The sequence below is a fragment of the Aquarana catesbeiana genome, linkage group LG02 (genome assembly GCF_042186555.1).
Source record: "Aquarana catesbeiana isolate 2022-GZ linkage group LG02, ASM4218655v1, whole genome shotgun sequence".
Classification (NCBI taxonomy): Eukaryota; Metazoa; Chordata; class Amphibia; order Anura; family Ranidae; genus Aquarana; species Aquarana catesbeiana.
This window is the reverse complement of record NC_133325.1, coordinates 810,597,464-810,618,893: the sequence shown is the minus strand read 5'-3', so window position 1 is coordinate 810,618,893 and position 21,430 is coordinate 810,597,464. Positions and strand designations below refer to the sequence as shown.

General features: G+C 49.2%; 1 protein-coding gene across 2 annotated transcripts in view; it reads right to left on the bottom strand.

Annotated features, from left to right (window-relative positions):
• The window catches only part of LOC141129508 (T-cell surface antigen CD2-like), a 53,727-nt gene extending 33,095 nt beyond the window's left edge, over positions 1 to 20,632 (bottom strand). For both annotated transcript variants that reach the window (XM_073617587.1, XM_073617586.1), the window contains exon 1: positions 20,279 to 20,632. In XM_073617587.1, the coding sequence (XP_073473688.1) occupies positions 20,279 to 20,351 (73 nt within the window). In that variant the 5' untranslated portion in view covers positions 20,352 to 20,632. The remainder of the gene's footprint in view (positions 1 to 20,278) is intronic.
• Between the last annotated feature and the right edge of the window lie 798 nt (positions 20,633 to 21,430).

Below are 21,430 nucleotides of genomic sequence, written 5' to 3'. Positions count from 1 at the left end.
AAATGGACTAGAGGCAGAGCAGGGACTTGTGCCTTTTGAAGCCAATTCTAGCCAATCGCAAAGCCTCTCTTACACCAAGACCTCATATCTAAATATGCAGAGACCACCCACTTGTGGCCCCAATCTCTACAATTAAAGCGGGATTCCGGCCTGAAAAAAAAAAAATTAAAAGTCAGCAGCTACAAACACTGTAGCTGCTGACTTTAAATAAGTACTTACCTGTCCTGGGTGCCCACGATGTCGGCCGCCCGAGGCCAACCCGTCCCTCGGCTTTCGGGTCCCGGCACCGCCATCTTAGGTAAGGGAAACAGGCAGTGGAGCCTTGCGGCTTCACTGCCAGTTTCCTACTGTGCACGCACAGTTCCCAGAAGACAACGGGGCCGCTCACCGACGAGAAGAACACGCCGCGGAATAGGAAGAGGCAGATTAGGAAGACTGCTTAGCAACAAGGGTTTAGGCAAGTTTAAAAATGTTTTTTTTTCAAATGTTTTTTTTTTTATTTTTTTTTAGGATTTTTGGTGATTTTTTTTTTTTTTTTTTTTTTTAGGGTGGCCCTCCACTTTGATGACGTTTCAAGTTACGGTGCATGTGCAGTAACTCAAAAACGGTTGATACTGTGATCCTGGAACATGGCCAGGGAGAGAACATCAACTGGACAGAAGACCAAGATGCTGGACTGTCCCAGATAATCCGGGACAATCGCCACGTCTGAAATGTTATTTTCCTAAAATATTATCCAGACCTTTAGATTTTAGACTTTTCCCTGCAGAAAACATTTTTAATTGTTGCATAGAGTAGGAATAGATATAGTCCCAAGGCTTTTTTTGCCATTGGCGCCCAATTGGAAAGAACCATCCCACCCCCCAATTCCTGTACCAGATACCAATGTCATTAACACAGGAAGTTTGGGGACATCTCTGCAACGCAGTCATGGAGAGCAGTCATTACCTGTCAAAGGGTCTAACCCCTTCTTAGTCCGCCAACACTAAAAAAAAAAAAGCTTAAGCTAGAGTTCCACTTTAGGTTTAGCTGTGGTCTCCCTTCCCACAATTCCCCTGAGGAGGAGAACACCCTATTTTTGCACTGAACTATAATGTGTCACCTGGATAATGACACGGGAGCCCTGGGATGGGGAATTCTATTCAATCGACTTCCTGTGGGAGCTCCAGAATCCATCCTCCTCTGACCTACCCAGAGCCTTAGAGGAGAAGAGTCATCATACATTGTACTGATCAGATCAAACATAAGATTTTTAGATCTAACAATATTTTCTCCCAGCATGCATTGCAGTCAGTATCCTATGTTGATTTTTAAATATTGGGTTTATTATACACTATATTACCAAAAGTATTGGAACGCCTGCCTTTACACGCACCTGAATTTAATGACATCCCAGTCTTAGTTCCGTAGGGTTCAATATTGAGTTGGCTCCGCCCTTTGTAGCTATAACAGCTTCACCTCCTCTGGGAAGGCCGTCCACAAGGTTTAGGAGGGTGTCTATGGGAATGTTTGACCACTCTTCTGCCCTGTACACACGATTTTCCAACAACAAAATCCATGTTGTTGCTCGGAATCGAGCAGTGCGGCTCATCCATGTCTTTATGGACCTTGCTTTGTGCACTGGTGGGTAGTCATGTTGGAACAGGAAGGGGCCGTCCCCAAACTCCTCCCACAAAGTTGGGAGCATGAAATTGTCCAAAATGTCTTGGTATGCTGACGCCTTAAGAGTTCCCTTCACTGGAACTAAGGAGCCAAACCCAACCCCTGAAAAACAACCCCCCACCATAATCCCCCCTCCCCCCCACACCATAATCCCCCCTCCACCAAATGATTTGGACCAGCGCACAAAGCAAGGTCCATAAAGACATGGATGAGCAAGTTTGGGGTGGAGGAACTTGACTGGCCTGCACAGAGTCCTGACCTCAACCCGATAGAACACCTTTGGGATGAATTAGAGCAGAAATTGTGAGCCAGGCCTTCTCATCCAACATCAGCGCCTGACCTCACAAATGCTTTCTGGAAGAATGGTCAAACATTCCCATAGACACACTCCTAAACCTTGTGGACGGCCTTCCCAGAAGAGTTGAAGCTGTTATAGCTGCAAAGGGCGGAGCCAACTGAATATTGAACCCTACGGACTAAGACTGGGATGTCATTAAAGTTCATGTGCGTGTAAAGGCAGGTGTCCCAATACTTTTGGTAATATAGTGTATATATAATATAAACTTTAATATAACTGACACAAAAAAGCACCAGGTCCTGTTTAGGTGAGGATGGATCACTGAGAATGGTTTGTAGGAGATCAGATCTATCTGAGATGGAGCAGTGCCCTCTGCTGGCTGAACACACAACACGCAGTCACTGAAAGCATCATCTGTGAAGGCTGCGCATGCGATAGGAGATTAGAGATTTCCTTCCTCTTTTTCTTGTAGAAAAGATAATGCAGCAAACCTCCAGATAGACATTAAACAGACCATATGGGGAGTATTTACAAAGCAGTCAATGTGACTTTCACCAATCACTGCCATTTAAAATGATTGGACCTGAATGATTCACCACAGTTCACAACAAACCAGTGGGAAGGCTGCCCAGCCGGGTGGACTCGTAGTTTCTGGCCACGTGGAAAAAGCAGATTCCAGCTGGACTGAGAGGGGACAGAATGCAGCATGGCCGTCTAGTACCCAATCGGGAATGTGTCCAAAAGATAGGCAACTCTACGCTTTCCCCCCTCATCAGGAACCTCCCCCTAATGCCAATACTGTCCCTAACAGATAGGGTACCTGTACTCTGCCCACTCGCAAAATGCGTGCCAAATCTGAGAGCCAGGGCCCTAAATGGGCTCTGCCTGACCCAAGATGGCTGCTTGAGTCACATGGGGCGACAGCATCCAATTGGATCGCTTCTCCAGTGACCCAGGAAACCATACGAATTATGTTCCTCCTGACTTCCTCTCCGGGCTGCCAAATAGCGCCACCTGCAGGGGAGAGAGCAGACTGCACCTGCTTACTTGCAGAGAATGTTTGGTGAATGTCAGATTCTACTTTTTAAATATGCCCCTTAGTGTTGTCCTTTGAGAAAAGCAGCTCTAGGATCAGTGTTGTCACATGCAGGGGGCCATGCGATGAGTCCTTCTCCCCCATACACTCTCCAAACCAGGGGCTGGAAACCATCAGGCCGTGGATTCATGTCCGCTCAGACAGCTACTGTTTTCACACTGTGCTCCAACTTGCCTAGGGCCCCAACCCAGCCACCCTCAACTGACACAGAAATCACACCGCAAATGCACAACCACCCCCTCCATCTGTTAGAAGAGAAAACGATTAGCCACACGTGCTTCGCACGCTTCATGCCATCCATGACAGGTGGAGCAAGGTAGTAAAGTAAATAGAGGTATGTGGCGCTAACTCAAAGTGCATAAATGTGATAAAATAAATATAATCCAATTCTTCAAGTAAAGTGCATATGTGTAAAGAGCAAAATCACATAAAGTGACTAAGCATCCACTAAATTCATAAAAAGTGACATCGGATAAATAACAGTGAAATTCATGAAATATGACATCAAATAAATAGACAATTCAAATGAAGGTGAATAAATCCAAAAATAGTCTAAAAGTGCATCAAGATGAAAAAAATCACAAATTTAGAAAAAAAATTTTAAAAATCGCATGAGATAAAAAAAAGTCGCATGCAATAACAAAAATTGCATTAAGTGCAAAAAAGTGCAGAAACGCTATAAAAATAGCCACAAGTCGATCCAATTAATGTAATACAGTTCCAACGTGAACAAAGTGAGTCTTCATAAAACAGTTTGTGCAAAAAATAGATGAAAAAGGTGCATGAAAAAGTTGGAGCAAGGTATCAGAGAACAAAGAAGGAGAAGGTAGAGTGATGGAAAGGTGGGATACAAATTCCCAAGTAGATATAAGAAGCAGCAGGCGATTGCTCAAAAGAGGGTCAATGTATGCAGGGGGCAGTGTGAACAGGAGAAAAGAGGGTCAGTGTATACAGGGGGGCAGTGTGTACAGGGGAAAAGAGGGTCAGTGTATACAGGGGGCAGTGTGAACAGGAGAAAAGAGGGTCAGTGTATACAGGGGGGCAGTGTGTACAGGGGAAAAGAGGGTCAGTGTATACAGGGGGGCAGTGTGTACAGGGGAAAAGAGGGTCAGTGTATACAGGGGGCAGTGTGTACAGGGGAAAAGAGGGTCAGTGTATACAGGGAGCAGTGTGAACAGGAGAAAAGAGGGTCAGTGTATACAGGGATACAGGGGGGCAGTGTGTACAGGGGAAAAGAGGGTCAGTGTATACAGGGGGGCAGTGTGAACAGGAGAAAAGAGGGTCAGTGTATACAGGGGGGCAGTGTGTACAGGGGAAAAGAGGGTCAGTGTATACAGGGGGGCAGTGTGTACAGGGGAAAAGAGGGTCAGTGTATACAGGGGGGCAGTCTGTACAGGGGAAAATAGGATCAGTGTATAGAGGGCACAATGTGCACAGGGGAAAAGAGGGGCAGTGTACACAGGGGGCAGTGTGTACAGGGGAAAAGAGGGTGAGTGTATACAGGGTGCAGTGTGCACAGGGGAAAAAAGAGGGGCAGAGTGTACAGGGGAAAAGAGGGTCAGTGTATACAGGGGGGGCAATGTGTACAGGGGAAAGTGTAGAAGGGGGAAAAGAGGGTCAGTGTATACAGGGGGGGGCAATGTGTATGGGGGAAAAGAGGGTCAGTGTATACAGGGTGCAGTGTGCACAGGGGAAAAGAGGGGCAGAGTGTACAGGGGGAAAGAGAGTCAGTGTATACAGGGGGAGCAATGTGTACAGGGGAAAAGAGGGCCAGTGTATACAGGAGTGCAGTGTGCACAGGGGAAAAGAAGGTCAGTGTATACAGGGCGCAGTGTTCACAGGGGAAAAGAGGGGCAGTGTACACAGGGGGCAGTGTGTACAGGGGAAAAGAGGGTGAGTGTATACAGGGTGCAGTGTGCACAGGGGAAAAAAGAGGGGCAGAGTGTACAGGGGAAAAGAGGGTCAGTGTATACAGGGGGGGCAATGTGTACAGGGGAAAGTGTAGAAGGGGGAAAAGAGGGTCAGTGTATACAGGGGGGGGCAATGTGTATGGGGGAAAAGAGGGTCAGTGTATACAGGGTGCAGTGTGCACAGGGGAAAAGAGGGGCAGAGTGTACAGGGGGAAAGAGAGTCAGTGTATACAGGGGGAGCAATGTGTACAGGGGAAAAGAGGGCCAGTGTATACAGGAGTGCAGTGTGCACAGGGGAAAAGAAGGTCAGTGTATACAGGGCGCAGTGTTCACAGGGGAAAAGAGGGTCAGTGTATACAGGGGAAAGTGTAGAAGGGGGAAAAGAGGGTCAGTGTATACAGGGGGGCAGTGTGTATAGGGGAAAATGGGGTCAGTGTATACAGGAGCGTAGTGTGCACAGGGGAAAAGAGGGTCAGTGTATACAGGGGGCAGTGTATACAGGGAAAAAGAGGGTCAGTGTATACGCGGGGATGTGTACAGGGGAAAAGAGGGTCAGTATATACAGGGGGGCAGTGTGTTCTGGGGAAAAGAGGGTCAGTGTATACAGGGGGCAGTGTTTAGGGGAAAAGAGGGTCAGTGTATACAGGGGGCAGTGAGTACATGAGAAAAGAGGGTCAGTTTATACAGGGGCAGTGTGCGCAGGGGAAAAGAGGGTCAGTGTATATAGGGGGCAGTGTGTACAGGGAAAAAGGGTCAATGTATACAGGGGGCAGTGTGTACAGGAAAAAAGAGGGTCAGTGTATACAGGGCGCAGTGTGCAGAGGGGAAAAGAGGGGCAGAGTGTACAGGGTAAAAGAGGGTCAGTGTATACAGAGGGGGCAATGTGTACAGGGGAAAAGAGGGACAGTGTATACAGGGGTGCAGTGTGTAAAGGGGAAAAGAGGATCAGTGTATACAGGAGTGCAGTGTGCACAGGGGAAAAGAGAGTCAGTGTATACAGGGGGCAGTGTATACAGGGAAAAAGAGGGTCAGTGCATACGGGGGGATGTGTACAGGGGAAAAGATGGTCAATGTATACAGGGGCAGTGTATACAGGGAAAAAGAGGGTCAGTGTATACAGGGGGCAGTGTGTACAGGGGAAAAGAGGGTCAGTGTATATAAGGGCGCAGTGTGTACAGGTGAAAAAAGGGTCAGTGTATACAGGGGGCAGTGTTTAGGGGAAAAGAGGGTCAGTGTATACAGGGGGGCAGTGTGTACATGAGAAAAGAGGGTCAGTTTATACAGGGGCAGTGTGCACAGGGGAAAAGAGGGTTAGTGTATACAGGGCACAGTGTGCACAGGGGAAAAGAGGGTCAGTGTATACAGGGGGGCAGTGTGTACAGGGGAAAAGAGGGGCAGTGTGTACAGGGAAAAAGAGGGTCAGTGTATACAGGGGGGGCAATGTGTACAGGGGAAAAGAGGGTCAGTGTATACAGGGGGGCAGTGTGTACAGGGGAAAAGAGGGTCAGTGTATACAGGGGGGCAGTGTGTACAGGGGAAAAGAGGGTCAGTGTATGCAGGAGCGCAGTGTGCACAGGGGAAAAGAGGGTCAGTGTTTACAGGGTGCAGTGTGCACAGGGGAAAAGAGGGGCAGTGTATACAGGGGGAAAAGGGGTCAGTGTATACAGGGCGCAGTGTGCACAGGGGAAAAGAGGGGCAGTGTGTACAGGGGAAAAGAGGGTCAGTGTATACAGGGGGCAGTGTGCACAGGGGAAAAGAGGGGCAGTGTGTACAGGGGAAAAGAGGGTCACTGTATACAAGGGGGCAGTGTGTACAGGGGAAAAGAGGGTCAGTGTATACAGGGTGCAGTGTGCACAGGGGAAAAGAGGGGCAGTGCGTACAGGGGAAAAGAGGATCAGTGTATACAAGGGGGCAGTGTGTACAGGGGAAAAGAGGTCAGTGTATACAGGAGGGCAGGGTGTACAGGGGCAAATAGGGTCAGTGTATACAGGGGGGCAGTGTGTACAGGGAAAAAGAGGGTCAGTGTATACAGGAGCACAGTGTATACAAGGTCAGTGTGAATAGGGGAAAAGAGGGACAGTGTATACAGGGGGCAGTGTGTACAGGGGAAAAGAGGATCAGTGTATACAGGAGTGCAGTGTACACAGGGGAAAAGAGAGTCAGTGTATACAGGGAAAAAGAGGGTCAGTGCATACGGGGGGATGTGTACAGGGGAAAAGATGGTCAGTGTATACAGGGGCAGTGTATACAGGGAAAAAGAGGGTCAGTGTATACAGGGGGGCAGTGTGTACAGGGGAAAAGAGGGTCAGTGTATATAAGGGCGCAGTGTGTACAGGTGAAAAAAGGGTCAGTGTATACAGGGGGCAGTGTTTAGGGGAAAAGAGGGTCAGTGTGTACATGAGAAAAGAGGGTCAGTTTATACAGGGGCAGTGTGCACAGGGGAAAAGAGGGTCAGTGTATACAGGGGGGCAGTGTGTACAGGGGAAAAAAGAGGGTCACTGTATACAGGGGGGGGCAGTGTGTACAGGGGAAAAAAGGGTCAGTGTATACAGGGCGCAGTGTGCACAGGGGAAAAGAGGGGCAGTGTGTACAGAGGAAAAGAGGGTCAGTGTGTACAAGGGGGCAGTGTGTACAGGGGAGAAGAGGGTCAGTGTATACAGGGTGCAGTGTGCACAGGGGAAAAGAGGGGCAGTGCGTACAGGGGAAAAGAGGGTCAGTGTATACAGGGGGGCAGTGTGTACAGGGGAAAAAAGAGGGTCACTGTATACAGGGGGGGGCAGTGTGTACAGGGGAAAAGAGGGTCAGTGTATACAGGGCGCAGTGTGCACAGGGGAAAAGAGGGGCAGTGTGTACAGAGGAAAAGAGGGTCAGTGTGTACAAGGGGGCAGTGTGTACAGGGGAGAAGAGGGTCAGTGTATACAGGGTGCAGTGTGCACAGGGGAAAAGAGGGGCAGTGCGTACAGGGGAAAAGAGGGTCAGTGTATACAAGGGGGCAGTGTGTAAAGGGGAAAAGAGGTCAGTGTATACAGGAGGGCAGTGTGTACAGGGGCAAATAGGGTCAGTGTATACAGGGGGGCAGTGTGTACAGGGGAAAAGAGGGTCAGTGTATACAGGAGCACAGTGTATACAAGGTCAGTGTGAATAGGGGAAAAGAGGGACAGTGTATACAGGGGGGCAGTGTGTACAGGGGAAAAGAGGGTCAGTATATACAGGAGTGCAGTGTGCACAGGGGAAAAGAGGGTCAGTGTATACAGGGGGGCAGTGTGTACAGGGGAAAAGAGGGTCAGTGTATACAGGGGGGCAGTGTGTACAGGGAAAAGAGGGTCAGTGTATACAGGGGGCAGTATGTACAGGAGAAAAGAGGGTCAGTGTATACAGGGCGTAGTGTGTACAGGGAAAAAGAGGGACAGAGTGTACAAGGGAAAATAGGGTCAGTGTATACAGGGGGGGCAATGTGTACAGGGGAAAAGAGGTTCAGTGTATATAGGGGGACAGTGTGTACAGGGGAAAAGAGGGTCAGTGTATATAGGGGGGCAGTGTGTACAGGGGAAAAGAGGGTCAGTGTATACAGGAGCACAGTGTATACAGGGTAAGTGTGAATAGGGGAAAAGAGTGACAGTGTATACAGGGGGGCAGTGTGCAAAGGGGAAAAGAGGGTCAGTGTATACAGGGGGCAGTGTATACAGGAGAAAAGGAGGTCAGTGTATACAGCAGTGCAGTTTGCTCAGGGGAAAAGAGGGTCAGTGTATACAAGGCGCAGCGTTCACAGGGGAAAAGAGGGTCAGTGTATACAGGGGGAAGTGTAGACAGGGGAAAAGAGAGTGGGTCAGTGTATACAGGGGGGCAGTGTGTATAGGGGAAAAGAGGGTCAGTGTATACAGGAGCGTAGTGTGCACAGGGGAAAAGAGGGTCAGTATATACAGGGGGCAGTGTATACAGGGAAAAAGAGGGTCAGTGTATACGGGGGGATGAGTACATGGGAATAGAAGGTCAGTATATACAGGGGGGCAGTGTATACAGGGAAAAGAGGGTTAGTATATACAGGGGGGCAGTGTGTACAGGGGAAAAGAGGGTCAGTGTATACAGGGGCGCAGTGTGTACAGGGGAAAAAAGGGTCAGTGTATACAGGGGGCAGTGTGTACATGAGAAAAGAGGGTCAGTGTATATAGGGGGCAGTGTGTACGGGGAAAAAGAGGGTCAGTGTATACACAATGGCGACCCTAGGGGGGGGCCAGAGGGGGCCCTGACCCCCCCAACATTATGCTGGGCCCCACCATGTGCCCCCCCCCCCAAAAAATTTTTTTTTTTTTTTTTTTACAAAAAGGCAATTTCTTTTTGTTTGTATTCATATTGGATGTGCCACATCTTACTCGGGCCACCGCTGGGGTAACGCAGTCTCTATTGAGAGGGAGAACGTCCCCAGTCAGCTCCTGCAAAGTGATTCCTCCCCCCTCCCTCTGCTCGCTGACACTGCATAATGCAAGCACTCACACAACCACGGCCGCCCGATCTGCTCCTTCACCTGCATCCTCATTGGCAGGGAGAAGAGCGAGTTACAAGAAGGACTCCACCAGGACTCTCAGTTACTGAAAAAACAGACTGATTTCTCCCATCCTTAGGACAGGAGAACCAGCCTGTAAATTCCAAGAAATGCCAGACCAGCGCTGTCAATAGCAGGGGCAGGACAGCAAGAGGAGGCTGGGGAACCCCACAGTGGCAGAACACCAGGGCCCGGTGGCAAGACAACCTTTGCAACCCTGATAGTTCTCCCACTGCTTTGGACCCTTATATTTTCTTGGTATGCTGGTGACATATATCTCTTGTTTTCTGCCACCCTGGGGGGACCCCAATACAGTAGGAAGGGAACTCACTGCAGAACATGTGAAAGGGCCGTTGTGGGATCGTAGTAAAGGGGTAAAGGGCCCCAGGATAGATAAAATATAGATAGATAGATAGATATATCTATAGATATATCTATAGATATATATTTGCATTTTATATTGCCCCCTTATTTTTGTCCCTGCCCCCCCATGTGCCCCCCCTAAATATGAAAGCTGGAGACGCCACTGTGTATACAGGGTGCAGTGTGCACAGGGGAAAAAAGAGGCGCAGAGTGCACAGGGGAAAAGAGGGTCAGTGTATATAGGGGGCAGTGTGTACGGGGAAAAAGAGGGTCAGTGTATACAGGGTGCAGTGTGCACAGGGGAAAATAGGGGCAGAGTGTACAGGGGAAAAGCTCTAACATCACCTGACACTACAACAGAGGCTGGTATGGCTGCACACCCCGAAGTGAATATTACCAAAAAAGTTGTAGAAAGTCCCCGTGGGGTTTTTAAGCAGCAATTGTAATTGCTGCTTAAAAACCCCACGGGGACTTTGAGTGTAAAGGGGAAAAGAGGGTCAGTGTAAAGGGGAAAAGAGGGTTAATGTATACAGGGGGGCAGTTAGCACAGGGGAAAAGAGGGTCAGTATATACAGGGCGCAGTGTGCACAGGGGAAAAGAGGGTCAGTATATACAGGGCGCAGTGTGCACAGGGGAAAAGAGGGTCAGTGTATAAAGGGGGCAGTGTATACAGGGAAAAAGAGGGTCAGTGTATACAGGGGGCAGTGTATACAGGGAAAAAGAGGGTCAGTGTATACAGGGGGTTGTGTACAGGGGAAAAGAGGATCAGTATATACAGGGGGGCAGTGTGTTCAGGGGAAAAGAGGGTCAGTGTATACAGGGGGGCAGTGTGTACAGGGGAAAAGAGGGTCAATGTATACAGGGGTGCAGTGTGTACAGGGGAAAAAAGGGTCAGTGTATACAGGGGGCAGTGTTTAGGGGAAAAGAAGGTCAGTGTATACAGGGGGCAGTGTGTTCAGGGGAAAAGAGGGTCAGTTTATACAGGGGCAGTGTGCACAGGGAAAAAAAGGGTCAGTGTATACAGGGCGCAGTGTGCACAGGGGAAAAGAGGGTCAGTGTATACAGGGGGGCATTGTGGACAGGGGAAAAGAGGGTCAGAGTATACGGGGGGCAGTGTGTATAGGGGAAAAGAGGGTCAGTGTATACAGGGGGCAGTGTGCACAGGGGAAAAGAGGGTCAGTGTATACAGGGTGCGGTGTGTACAGGGGAAAAGAGGGGTAGTGTGTACAGGAGAAAGGAGGGTCAGTGTATACAGAGGGGCAGTGTGTACAGGGGAAAAGAGGGTCAGTGTATACAGGGGGGCAGTGTGTACAGGGGAAAAGAAGGTCAGTGTATACAGGAGCGCAGTTTGCACAGGGGAAAAGAGGGTCAGTGTATACAGGGGGGCAGTGTGTATAGGGAAAAGAGGGTCAGTGCATACAGGAGCATAGTGTGCACAGGGGAAAAGAGGGTCAGTGTATAAAGGGGGGCAGTGTGTTCAGGGTAAAAGAGAGTCAGTGTATACAGCGGGGCAGTGTGTTCAGGGAAAAAGAGCGTCAGTGTATACAGGGGGCAGTGTGTACAGGGGAAAAGAGGGTCAGTGTATACAGGGGGCATTGTTTAGGGGAAAAGAGGGTCAGTGTATATAGGGGCAGTGTGTATAGGGGAAAATAGGGTCTGTGTATACAGGGGGCAGTGTGTACAGGGGAAAAGAGGGTCAGTGTATACAGGGGGGCATTGTGCACAGGGGAAAAGAGAGTCAGTGTTTACAGGGGGACAGTGTGTACAGGGGAAAAGATGGTCAGTGTATACAGGGGGGCAGTGTGTACAGGGGAAAAGAGGGTCAGTGTATACAGGGGGCAGTGTGCACAGGGGAAAAGAAGGTCAGTGTATATAGGGGCAGTGTGTATAGGGGAACATAGGGTCAGTGTATACAGGGTGGCAATGTGTACAGGGGTAAAGAGGGTCAGTGTATACAAGAGGGCAGTGTCTACAGGGGAAAAGAGGGTCAGTGTATACAGGGGGCAGTGTGTACAGGGAAAAGAGGGACAGTGTATACAAGGGGGCAGTGTGTACAGGGAAAAAGAGGGTCAGTGTATACAGGAGTGCAGTGTGCACAGGGGAAAAACCGGTCAGTGTATACAGGGGGGCAGTGTGTACAAGGGAAAAGAGGGTCAGTGTATACAGGGGGGCAGTGTGTACAGGGGAAAAGAGGGTCAGTGTATGCAGGAGCGCAGTGTGCACAGGGGAAAGGAGGGGCAGTGTATACAGGGCAAAAGAGGGTCAATGTATACAGGAGGCAGTACGTACAGGGGAAAAGAGGGTCAGTGTATACAGGGCGCAGTGTGCAGAGGGGAAAAAGGGGCAGTGTATACAGGGCAAAAGAGGGTCGGTGTATACAGGAGGCAGTATGTACAGGGGAAAAGAGGGTCAGTGTATACAGGGGGCAGTGTGTATAGGTGAAAAGAGGGTCAGTGTATACAGGGGGGCAGTGTATACAGGGAAAAAGAGGGCCAGTGTATACAGGTGGCAGTGTGTACAGGAGAAAAGAGGGTTAGTGTATACAGGAGCGCAGTGTGTACAGGGGAAAAAGGGTCAGTGTATACAGGGCGCAGTGTGCACAGAGGAAAAGAGGGGCAGTGTATATGGGGCAAAAGCGGGTCAGTGTCTACAGGGGGCAGTGAGTACAGGGGAAAAGAGGGTCAGTGTATATGGGGGGCAGTGTGTACAGGGAAAAAGAGGGTCAATGTATACAGGGGGGCAGTGTGTACAGGGGAAAAGAGGGTCAGTCTATACATGGCGCAGTGTGTTCAGGGGAAAAGAAGGTTAGTGTATACAGAGGGGCAGTGTGTACATGAGAAAAGAGGGTCAGTGTATACAGGGGGTAGTGTTCACAGGGGAAAAGAGGGTCAGTGTATATAGGTGCAGTGTGTACAGGAAAAAAGAGGGTCAGTGTATACAGGGGGGCAGTGTGTATGGGGGAAAAGAGGAACAGTGTATACAGGGGGCAGTGTGTGCAGGGGAAAAATGGGTCAGTGTATACAGGAGGGAAGTGTGAGCATGGGAAAAGAGGGTCAGTGTATACAGGGGGGAATGAAAACAGGGGAGAAGAGGGTCAGTGTGTACAGGGAGCAGTGTGTTCAGGGGGGAAGAGGGACATTATATAAAGGGGGCAGTGTGTTCCAGGGAAAAGAGGGTCAGTTTATACAGAGGGGCAGTGTGTACAGGGGAAAAGAGGGTCAGTGTATACAGGGGGTAGTGTTCACAGGGGAAAAGAGGGTCAGTGTATACAGGGGGGCAGTGTGTACAGGGGAAAAGAGGGTCAGTGTATACAGGGGTTCAGTGTGTGCAGGGAAAAAGAGGGTCAGTGTATACAGGGGCACTGTGTTCAGGGGGAAAGAAGGTTAGTGTATACAGAGGGGCAGTGTGTACATGAGAAAAGAGGGTCAGTGTATACAGGGGGTAGTGTTCACAGGGGAAAAAAGGGTCAGTGTATATAGGGGCAGTGTGTACAGGAAAAAAGAGGGGCAGTGTATACAGGGGGCAGTGTGTACGGGGAAAAGAGGAACAGTGTATACAGGGGGCAGTGTGTACAGGGGAAAAGAGGGTCAGTGTTTACAGGGGGAATGAAAACAGGGGAGAAGAGGGTCAGTGTAAACAGGAGGGCAGTGTGTACAGGGGAAAAGAGGGTCAGTGTATACAGGGGGGGATGTGTACGGGGAAAAGAGGGCCAGTGTATACATGGGGCAGTGTGTACAGAGGAAAAGAGGGTCAGTGTACAGGGAGCAGTGTGTTCAGGGGGGAAGAGGGTCAGTTTATACAGAGGGGCAGTGTGTACATGAGAAAAGAGGGTCAGTGTATACAGGGGTAGTGTTCACAGGGGAAAAGAGGGTCAGTGTATACAGGGGGGCAGTGTGTACAGGGGAAAAGAGGGACAGTGTATACAGGGGGAATGTGTACAGGGGAGAAGAGGTCCGGTGTATACAGGAGGGCAGTGTGCACAGGGGAAAAGAGGGTCAGTGTATAGAGGGGGGCAGTGTGTACGTGAGAAAAGAGGGTCAGTGTATACAGGGAGTAGTGTTCACAGGGGAAAAGAGGGACAGTGTATACAGGGGGCAGTGTGTACAGGGGAAAAGAGGGTCAGTGTATACAGGGGGCAGTGTGTACAGGAGAAAAGAGGGTCAGTGTATACAGGGGTTCAGTGTGTGCAGGGAAAAAGAGGGTCAATGTATACAGGAGGGCAGTGTGCACAGGGGAAAAGAGGGTCAGTGAACAGGGAGGCAGTGTGTACAGGGGGAAAGAGGGTCATTGTATAGAGGGGGGCAGTGTGTAGAGAGGCTGGGACAGCATGTACAGGGGGTGAATTTAATTTGGGATAATTCCTAAGTTGTGTTTATTTGTTGTTTCTAATCAGACTGAAAAGCCACACCCAATACATAGCATCATTTAGCCACACCCAGTTTTTACCACGGCACGCATAGCGCCTCACCAGAAACCATCTCCATGGTAGGGGCCCCAGTGTATTTCTTTTCCAAGGGGCCCATGATACTTTTAAGATGGCACTGTAAAGGGGCCCAGCAGATCCCTGGCTCAGTAGTACCCCTACTTAGCAGAACCCCAGCTCATTAATACCCTCATTCAGCAGATCCCCAGCTCAGTAGCACCCCCACCTTTGCTGATCCACTGCTCAGTAGTAACCCCCAGTTCTGCTGATCCTCTTGATTGCTGTTCCTTCTCTCTCCAGTCCCCACTCACCTCCCGCTATATTGCAAACCACTGCACACCACGTGTGATATCTGCTAATTTCTTGCTCTGGTACCCCAGTTCTGCTTATCCTCTGCCACTCAGTCCTCTCTCTCCAGTCCCCGTTCACCTTCTGTTTTAGCGTTCCCACATTGCGCACCATGTGTGCTGTCTGTTAGTTGCTCCGCTCCAGTCTGGACCCGGCTCACCTTCCCGCTGCTCCACGCTGCCCACTAGATGTGAGGTCTGCACCAGACACTCCTAGAATATATACACATGAATCGGGAGTGACTGATGATGATGTCTTTCCTGTTTGCTTGTTGGTTTCCCAGTGCATCTTGGGATATCTCATACCTCCAATACAAAGCAAAACTTAGGCCACAGACCTAAGATCAGCCCCATTCATTGCATAAACCCCAGACCTCAGATCAGCCCCAATCATTGCATACACCCCAGACCTCAGATCAGCCACATTCACTGCATACACCCCAGACCTCAGATCAACCACATTCATAGCATGCACCCCAGACCTCAGATCAGCCACATTCATTGCATAAACCCCAGACCTCAGATCAGCCCCATTCATTGCATAAACCCCAGACCTCAGATCAGCCCCATTCATTGCATAAACCCCAGACCTCAGATCAGCCCCATTCATTGCATAAACCCCAGACCTCAGATCAGCCCCATTCATTGCATGCACCCCAGACCTCAGATCAGCCCCAATCATTGCATGCACCCCAGACCTCAGATCAACCCCAATCATTGCATAAACCCCAGACCTCAGATCAGCCCCATTCATTGCATAAACCCCAGACCTCAGATCAGCCCCATTCATTGCATGCACCCCAGACCTCAGATCAGCCCCAATCATTGCATGCACCCCAGACCTCAGATCAACCCCAATCATTGCATAAACCCCAGACCTCAGATCAGCCACATTCATTGCATAAACCCCAGACCTCAGATCAGCCCCAATCATTGCGTGCACCCCAGACCTCAGAACAGCCTCATTCATTGCATGCACCCCAGACCTCAGATCAGCCCCAATCATTGCATGTACCCCAGACCTCTGATCAGCCCCAATCATTGCATGTACCCCAGATCTCTGATCAGCCACATTCATTGCATACACCCCAGACCTCAGATCAGCCCCAATCATTGCATGCTCCCCAGACCTCAGATCAGCCACATTCATTGTATGCACCCCAGACCTCAGATCAGCCCCAATCATTGCATAAACCCCAGACCTCAGATCAGCCCCATTCATTGCATGCACCCCAGACCTCAGATCAACCCCAATCATTGCATACACCCCAGACCTCAGATCAACCACATTCATAGCATACAAAGCAAAACTTAGGCCACAGACCTAAGATCAGCCCCATTCATTGCATAAACCCCAGACCTCAGATCAGCCCCATTCATTGCATGCACCCCAGACCTCAGATCAACCACATTCATAGCATAAACCCCAGACCTCAGATCAACCACATTCATAGCATACACCCCAGACCTCAGATCAGCCACATTCATTGCATAAACCCCAGACCTCAGATCAGCCACATTCATTGTATGCACCCCAGACCTCAGATCAGCCCCAATCATTGTATACACCCCAGACCTCAGATCAGCCCCATTCATTGTATGCACCCCAGACCTCAGATCAGCCCCAATCATTGTATACACCCCAGACCTCAGATCAGCCACATTCATTGTATGCACCCCAGACCTCAGATCAACCCCAATCATTGCATAAACCCCAGACCTCAGATCAGCCCCATTCATTGCATGCACCCCAGACCTCAGATCAGCCCCAATCATTGCATGCACCCCAGACCTCAGATCAACCCCAATCATTGCATAAACCCCAGACCTCAGATCAGCCCCATTCATTGCATGCACCCCAGACCTCAGATCAGCCCCAATCATTGCATGCACCCCAGACCTCAGATCAACCCCAATCATTGCATAAACCCCAGACCTCAGATCAGCCCCATTCATTGCATGCTCCCCAGACCTCAGATCAGCCCCATTCATTGCATGAACCCCAGACCTCAGATCAGCCCCATTCATTGCATAAATCCCAGACCTCAGATCAGCCTCATTCATTGTATACACCCCAGACCTCAGATCAGGCCCCAAACCTCAGATCAGCCCCATTCATTGCATGCACCCCAGACCTCAGATCAGCCACATTCATTGTATGCACCCCAGACCTCAGATCAACCCCAATCATTGCATAAACCCCAGACCTCAGATCAGCCACATTCATTGCATAAACCCCAGACCTCAGATCAGTCCCAATCATTGCGTGCACCCCAGACCTCAGATCAGCCCCAATCATTGCATGCACCGGCCCAGACCTCAGATCAGCCCCAATCATTGCATGTACCCCAGATCTCTGATCAGCCACATTCATTGCATACACCCCAGACCTCAGATCAGCCTCATTCATTGCATACACCCCAGACCTCAGATCAGCCCCCAGACCTCAGATCAGCCCCAATCATTGCATGTACCCCAGACCTCTGATCAGCCCCAATCATTGCATGTACCCCAGATCTCTGATCAGCCACATTCATTGCATTCATCCCAGACCTCAGATCAGCCCCAATCATTGCATACACCCCAGACCTCAGATCAGCCTCATTCATTGCATACACCCCAGACCTCAGATCAGCCCCAATCATTGCATACACCCCAGACCTCAGATCAGCCTCATTCATTGCATACACCCCAGACCTCAGATCAGCCCCAATCATTGCATGCACCCCAGACCTCAGATCAGCCTCATTCATTGCATACACCCCAGACCTCAGATCAGCCCCCAGACCTCAGATCAGCCCCAATCATTGCATGAACCCCAGACCTCAGATCAGCCCCATTCATTGCATAAACCCCAGACCTCAGATCAGCCACATTCATTGCATAAACCCCAGACCTCAGATCAGTCATATTCATTACATGAAATCACGAAATTTCCATGTCTTATCACTGATGGGGAAGTGACTGGTATAATTTATTTCACAGAGATTTATGTATCACTGTGATTTCCACTGATTCTTATTTTTCAATGCATTCTTTATTTATCAGAAAGGTTTTCCTAAAAAAACACAGTTAGCGTTAGAATGTGCAAATAGCGATGAACACCAAGAGGTCGAGCAGTAATGAAAGACATTCTGAGTGAGGTACAAAGACCAAATATACAGGCAGAGCATAAGAGCGGTGCAAAACCACATCAATATTCTCTCAAAACCCACAACTAGTGGGGAGGGGGGGACCCAGTGAAAAACACCATTCTGTGAATTATGTCTGACATCAACATATCAAATGGCAAGGAAAGTGTATCTCAGAGAATAGAAACCAAATCAAGGCTCATAGAGAGCCTGAATTCTACTGTCTAGGTCAGGGGTCTCCTAACATTCTAAACAAAGGACTTTAGACTTTAGGGGGGTCAGACTGTGGCCAGCAGGAGTGGAAATTGTTCTGGCATCAGTGGGAGTAAGCAGTGCATCTTTGACATTAGGGGGAGGAATAGTGCCCCATCATTGGTGTTAGTGGGAGGAATAGTGCCCCATCATTGGTATCAGTGGGAGGAATAGTGCCCCATCATTGGTATCAGTGGGAGGAATAGTGCCCCATCATTTGTATCAGTGGGAGGAATAGTGCCCCATCATTGGTATCAGTGGGAGGAATAGTCCCCCATCATTGGTATCAGTGGGAGGAATAGTCCCCCATCATTGGTATCAGTGGGAGGAATAGTGTCCCATCATTGTTATCAGTGGGAGGAATAGTGTCCCATCATTGGTATCAGTGGGAGGAATAGTGTCCCATCATTGGTGTCAGTGTGAGGAATAGTGCCCCATCATTGGTGTCAGTGCGAGGAATAGTGCCCCATCATTGGTGTCAGAGGGAGGAATAGTGTCCCATCATTGGTATCAGTGGGAGGAATAGTGCCCCATCATTGGTATCAATGAGAGGAATAGTGCCCCATCATTGGAATCAGTGGGAGGAATAGTGCCCCATCATTGGTATCAGTGGGAGGAATAGTACCCCATTATTGGTGTCAGTGGGAGGAATAGTGCCCCATCATTGGTATCAGTGGGAGGAATAGTGCCCAATCATTGGTATCAGTGGGAGAAATAATACCCCATTATTGGTGTCAGTGGGAGGAATAGTGTCCCATCATTGATATCAGTGGAAGGAATAGTGTCCCATCATTGGTATCAGTGGGAGGAATAGTGTCCCATCATTGGTGTCAGTGGGAGGAATAGTGTCCCATCATTGGTGTCAGTGGGAGGAATAGTGCTCCATCATTGGTATCAGTGGGAGGAATAGTGCCCCATTTTTGATGTCAGTGGGAGGAATAATGTCACATCATTGGTATCATTGGGAGAAATAGTGCCCCATTATTTGTATCAGTGGGAGAAATAGTGCCCCATTATTTGTATCAGTGGGAGAAATAGTGCCCCATCATTGGTGTCAGTGACAGGAATAGTGCCCCACCATTGGTATTAGTGGGAGGAATAGTGTCCCATCATTGGTGTCAGTGGGAGGAATAGTGCCCCATCATTGATATCAGTGGGAGGAATAGTGCCCCATTGTTGATGTCAGTGGAAGGAATAGTGCCCCATCATTGATATCAGTGGGAGGAATAGTGCCCCATTGTTGATGTCAGTGGGAGGAATAATGTCCCATCGCTGGGACAATAAGGAACTGTTGTATCTTTTTAATATGTATATTCCTGTTGCTCCTCCTCATCTCTCTGGGTATAAATATGAGGAGTCCTTGGCCTTGTCCAATCCTCAGAGGTAGGCTGGCAGGGGGATGAGACCTCTCCATAAATACAGTAGACATGGGCCATGCCAGCAAGGGGCAGTCAGGTGGAAGATGGAGATGCTTGGTTGAGGAGGCTGTTGGTGGCCCTCAGGGGGGCCCCTCTAGTCTGGGTGGGGGGTGTCCTGCCTTGGGTCAGGGCTCGGGTGCTGGAAAGATCCTGCCATAACACACAGGAGGAAGTCTTTCCTGGAGGCACTGGAGTAAGAGAGGACAGGATGAGTAGAACAACACTGTTGGAGACTAGGAAAGGGGGAGACTGCCATATGTAGCCGGTCTCCCTTAAAGACATTGGTGTGCTTAAGTCTTCATCCTTCCCTGAGAGATCTCCTGAGGGTCAGTCGGGTGGGCTGGTGTGTAGAGACAGCCAGGAGGGTTGGTGAAAGAGGTTGGCAGTCCCTGAAGAGGTGGTCCTGGGATCAATGGCCACGGAGGAGACATTAGCATCTGTTTCACTGAATTGTGCTACACAAAGAGGGGCTGTGAGTTCCTGCCTGTAATAGGCTATTGATTATCTGACTGGGAGCCTGTCAGATCATTCAAGTGATTCAGCTGGATCCAGCAAATTATTGTGTAGGAGGCGAGTGAAGGAGGCTGTATATAGGAAGTCAAGTAGACATCCCATAATCTCCCATCCCTATCCAAGTTATTAACCCTCAATAAATAAAAACAAAATCACAGACTCTTCTCTGTCTCTCGATGTTTGTGAAAATTCGGTGTGCCTGGCTGTGCAGGAGTGTGGGGTCCAAGTTCATCTGCAACTCCTATGGGGGTAGTGCTACGTATATAAGACTGGATTGGACAACCCCTTCAGAATCGCAGAAAAAGCCCGGAATGTCTATACTCACCAGATGAGGCTTGGAGGAGGACACAGAGCAGGAGAAGAGCGGTCTGGGATCTCATGGTGAATGGGGCTCTCATGCAGCAAATGACACAGATAGAGAATGTCTATACTCACCAGATGAGGCTTGGAGGAGGACACAGAGCAGAAGGAGAGCGGTCTGGGATCTCATGGTGAATGGGGCTCTCATGCAGCAAATGACACAGGATGTATAGAGAGGAAATTATCATGTGGTTAGGTCATTTCTGGGGGACGAGTCTACAGGACAACCACACGTCACACCTAGAGGTGGCAGAATATCTCTCACCCCCTTCTATGTGCATTATAGAGAGAACAAACATTTACAATATCACATCAAGAAGCTTTCACTTCCTTCCCCAAGATTAATTTTAACAACACTGTTGTGACATTTTAGAGAGAACTTCTAATGGGTGGAGATTAAAGCGGTTCTAAAACCTAAAAGATTTTTTTGTTTACCGTAATGCATTCTCTACAAAACCGTATAACGTGTGTGTTATTTAAAAAAAAGAAAATCTGAAGCTTTAATATCACTTTAACCCCTTCAATACCGGACACTTTTACCCCCTTCCTGCCCAGGTCAATTTTCAGCTTCCAGCGCTGTCACATTTTGAATGACAATTGTGCGGTCATACAACACTCTATCCATACTACATTTTTATCATTTTTTGAGACAATTAGAGCTTTCTTTTGGTGGGATTTATTCACCACTGGGGTTTTTATTTTTTTGCTAAATAAACAAAAAAACAGTTTTTCTTAATCTCTCTTATAAAATTTGGTCAATAAGTAATTTTGTAATTCTTCTTCACTGACGGGCACTGGTGAGGCTGCACTGATGAGGCTGCACTGATGGGCACTGTGAGGGTGTACTGATGGGCACTGGTGAGGGTGTACTGATGGGCACTGGTGAGGGTGTACTGATGGGCACTGGTGAGGGTGTACTGATGGGCACTGTGAGGGTGTACTTATGGGCACTGGTGAGGGTGTACTGATGGGCACTGATGAGGCAGCAGTGATGGGCACTGATGAGGCTGCACTGTTGGGCACTGATGAGGCTGCACTGTTGGGCACTGGTGAGGGTGTACTGATGGGCACTGGTGAGGGTGTACTGATGGGCACTGGTGAGGGTGTACTGATGGGC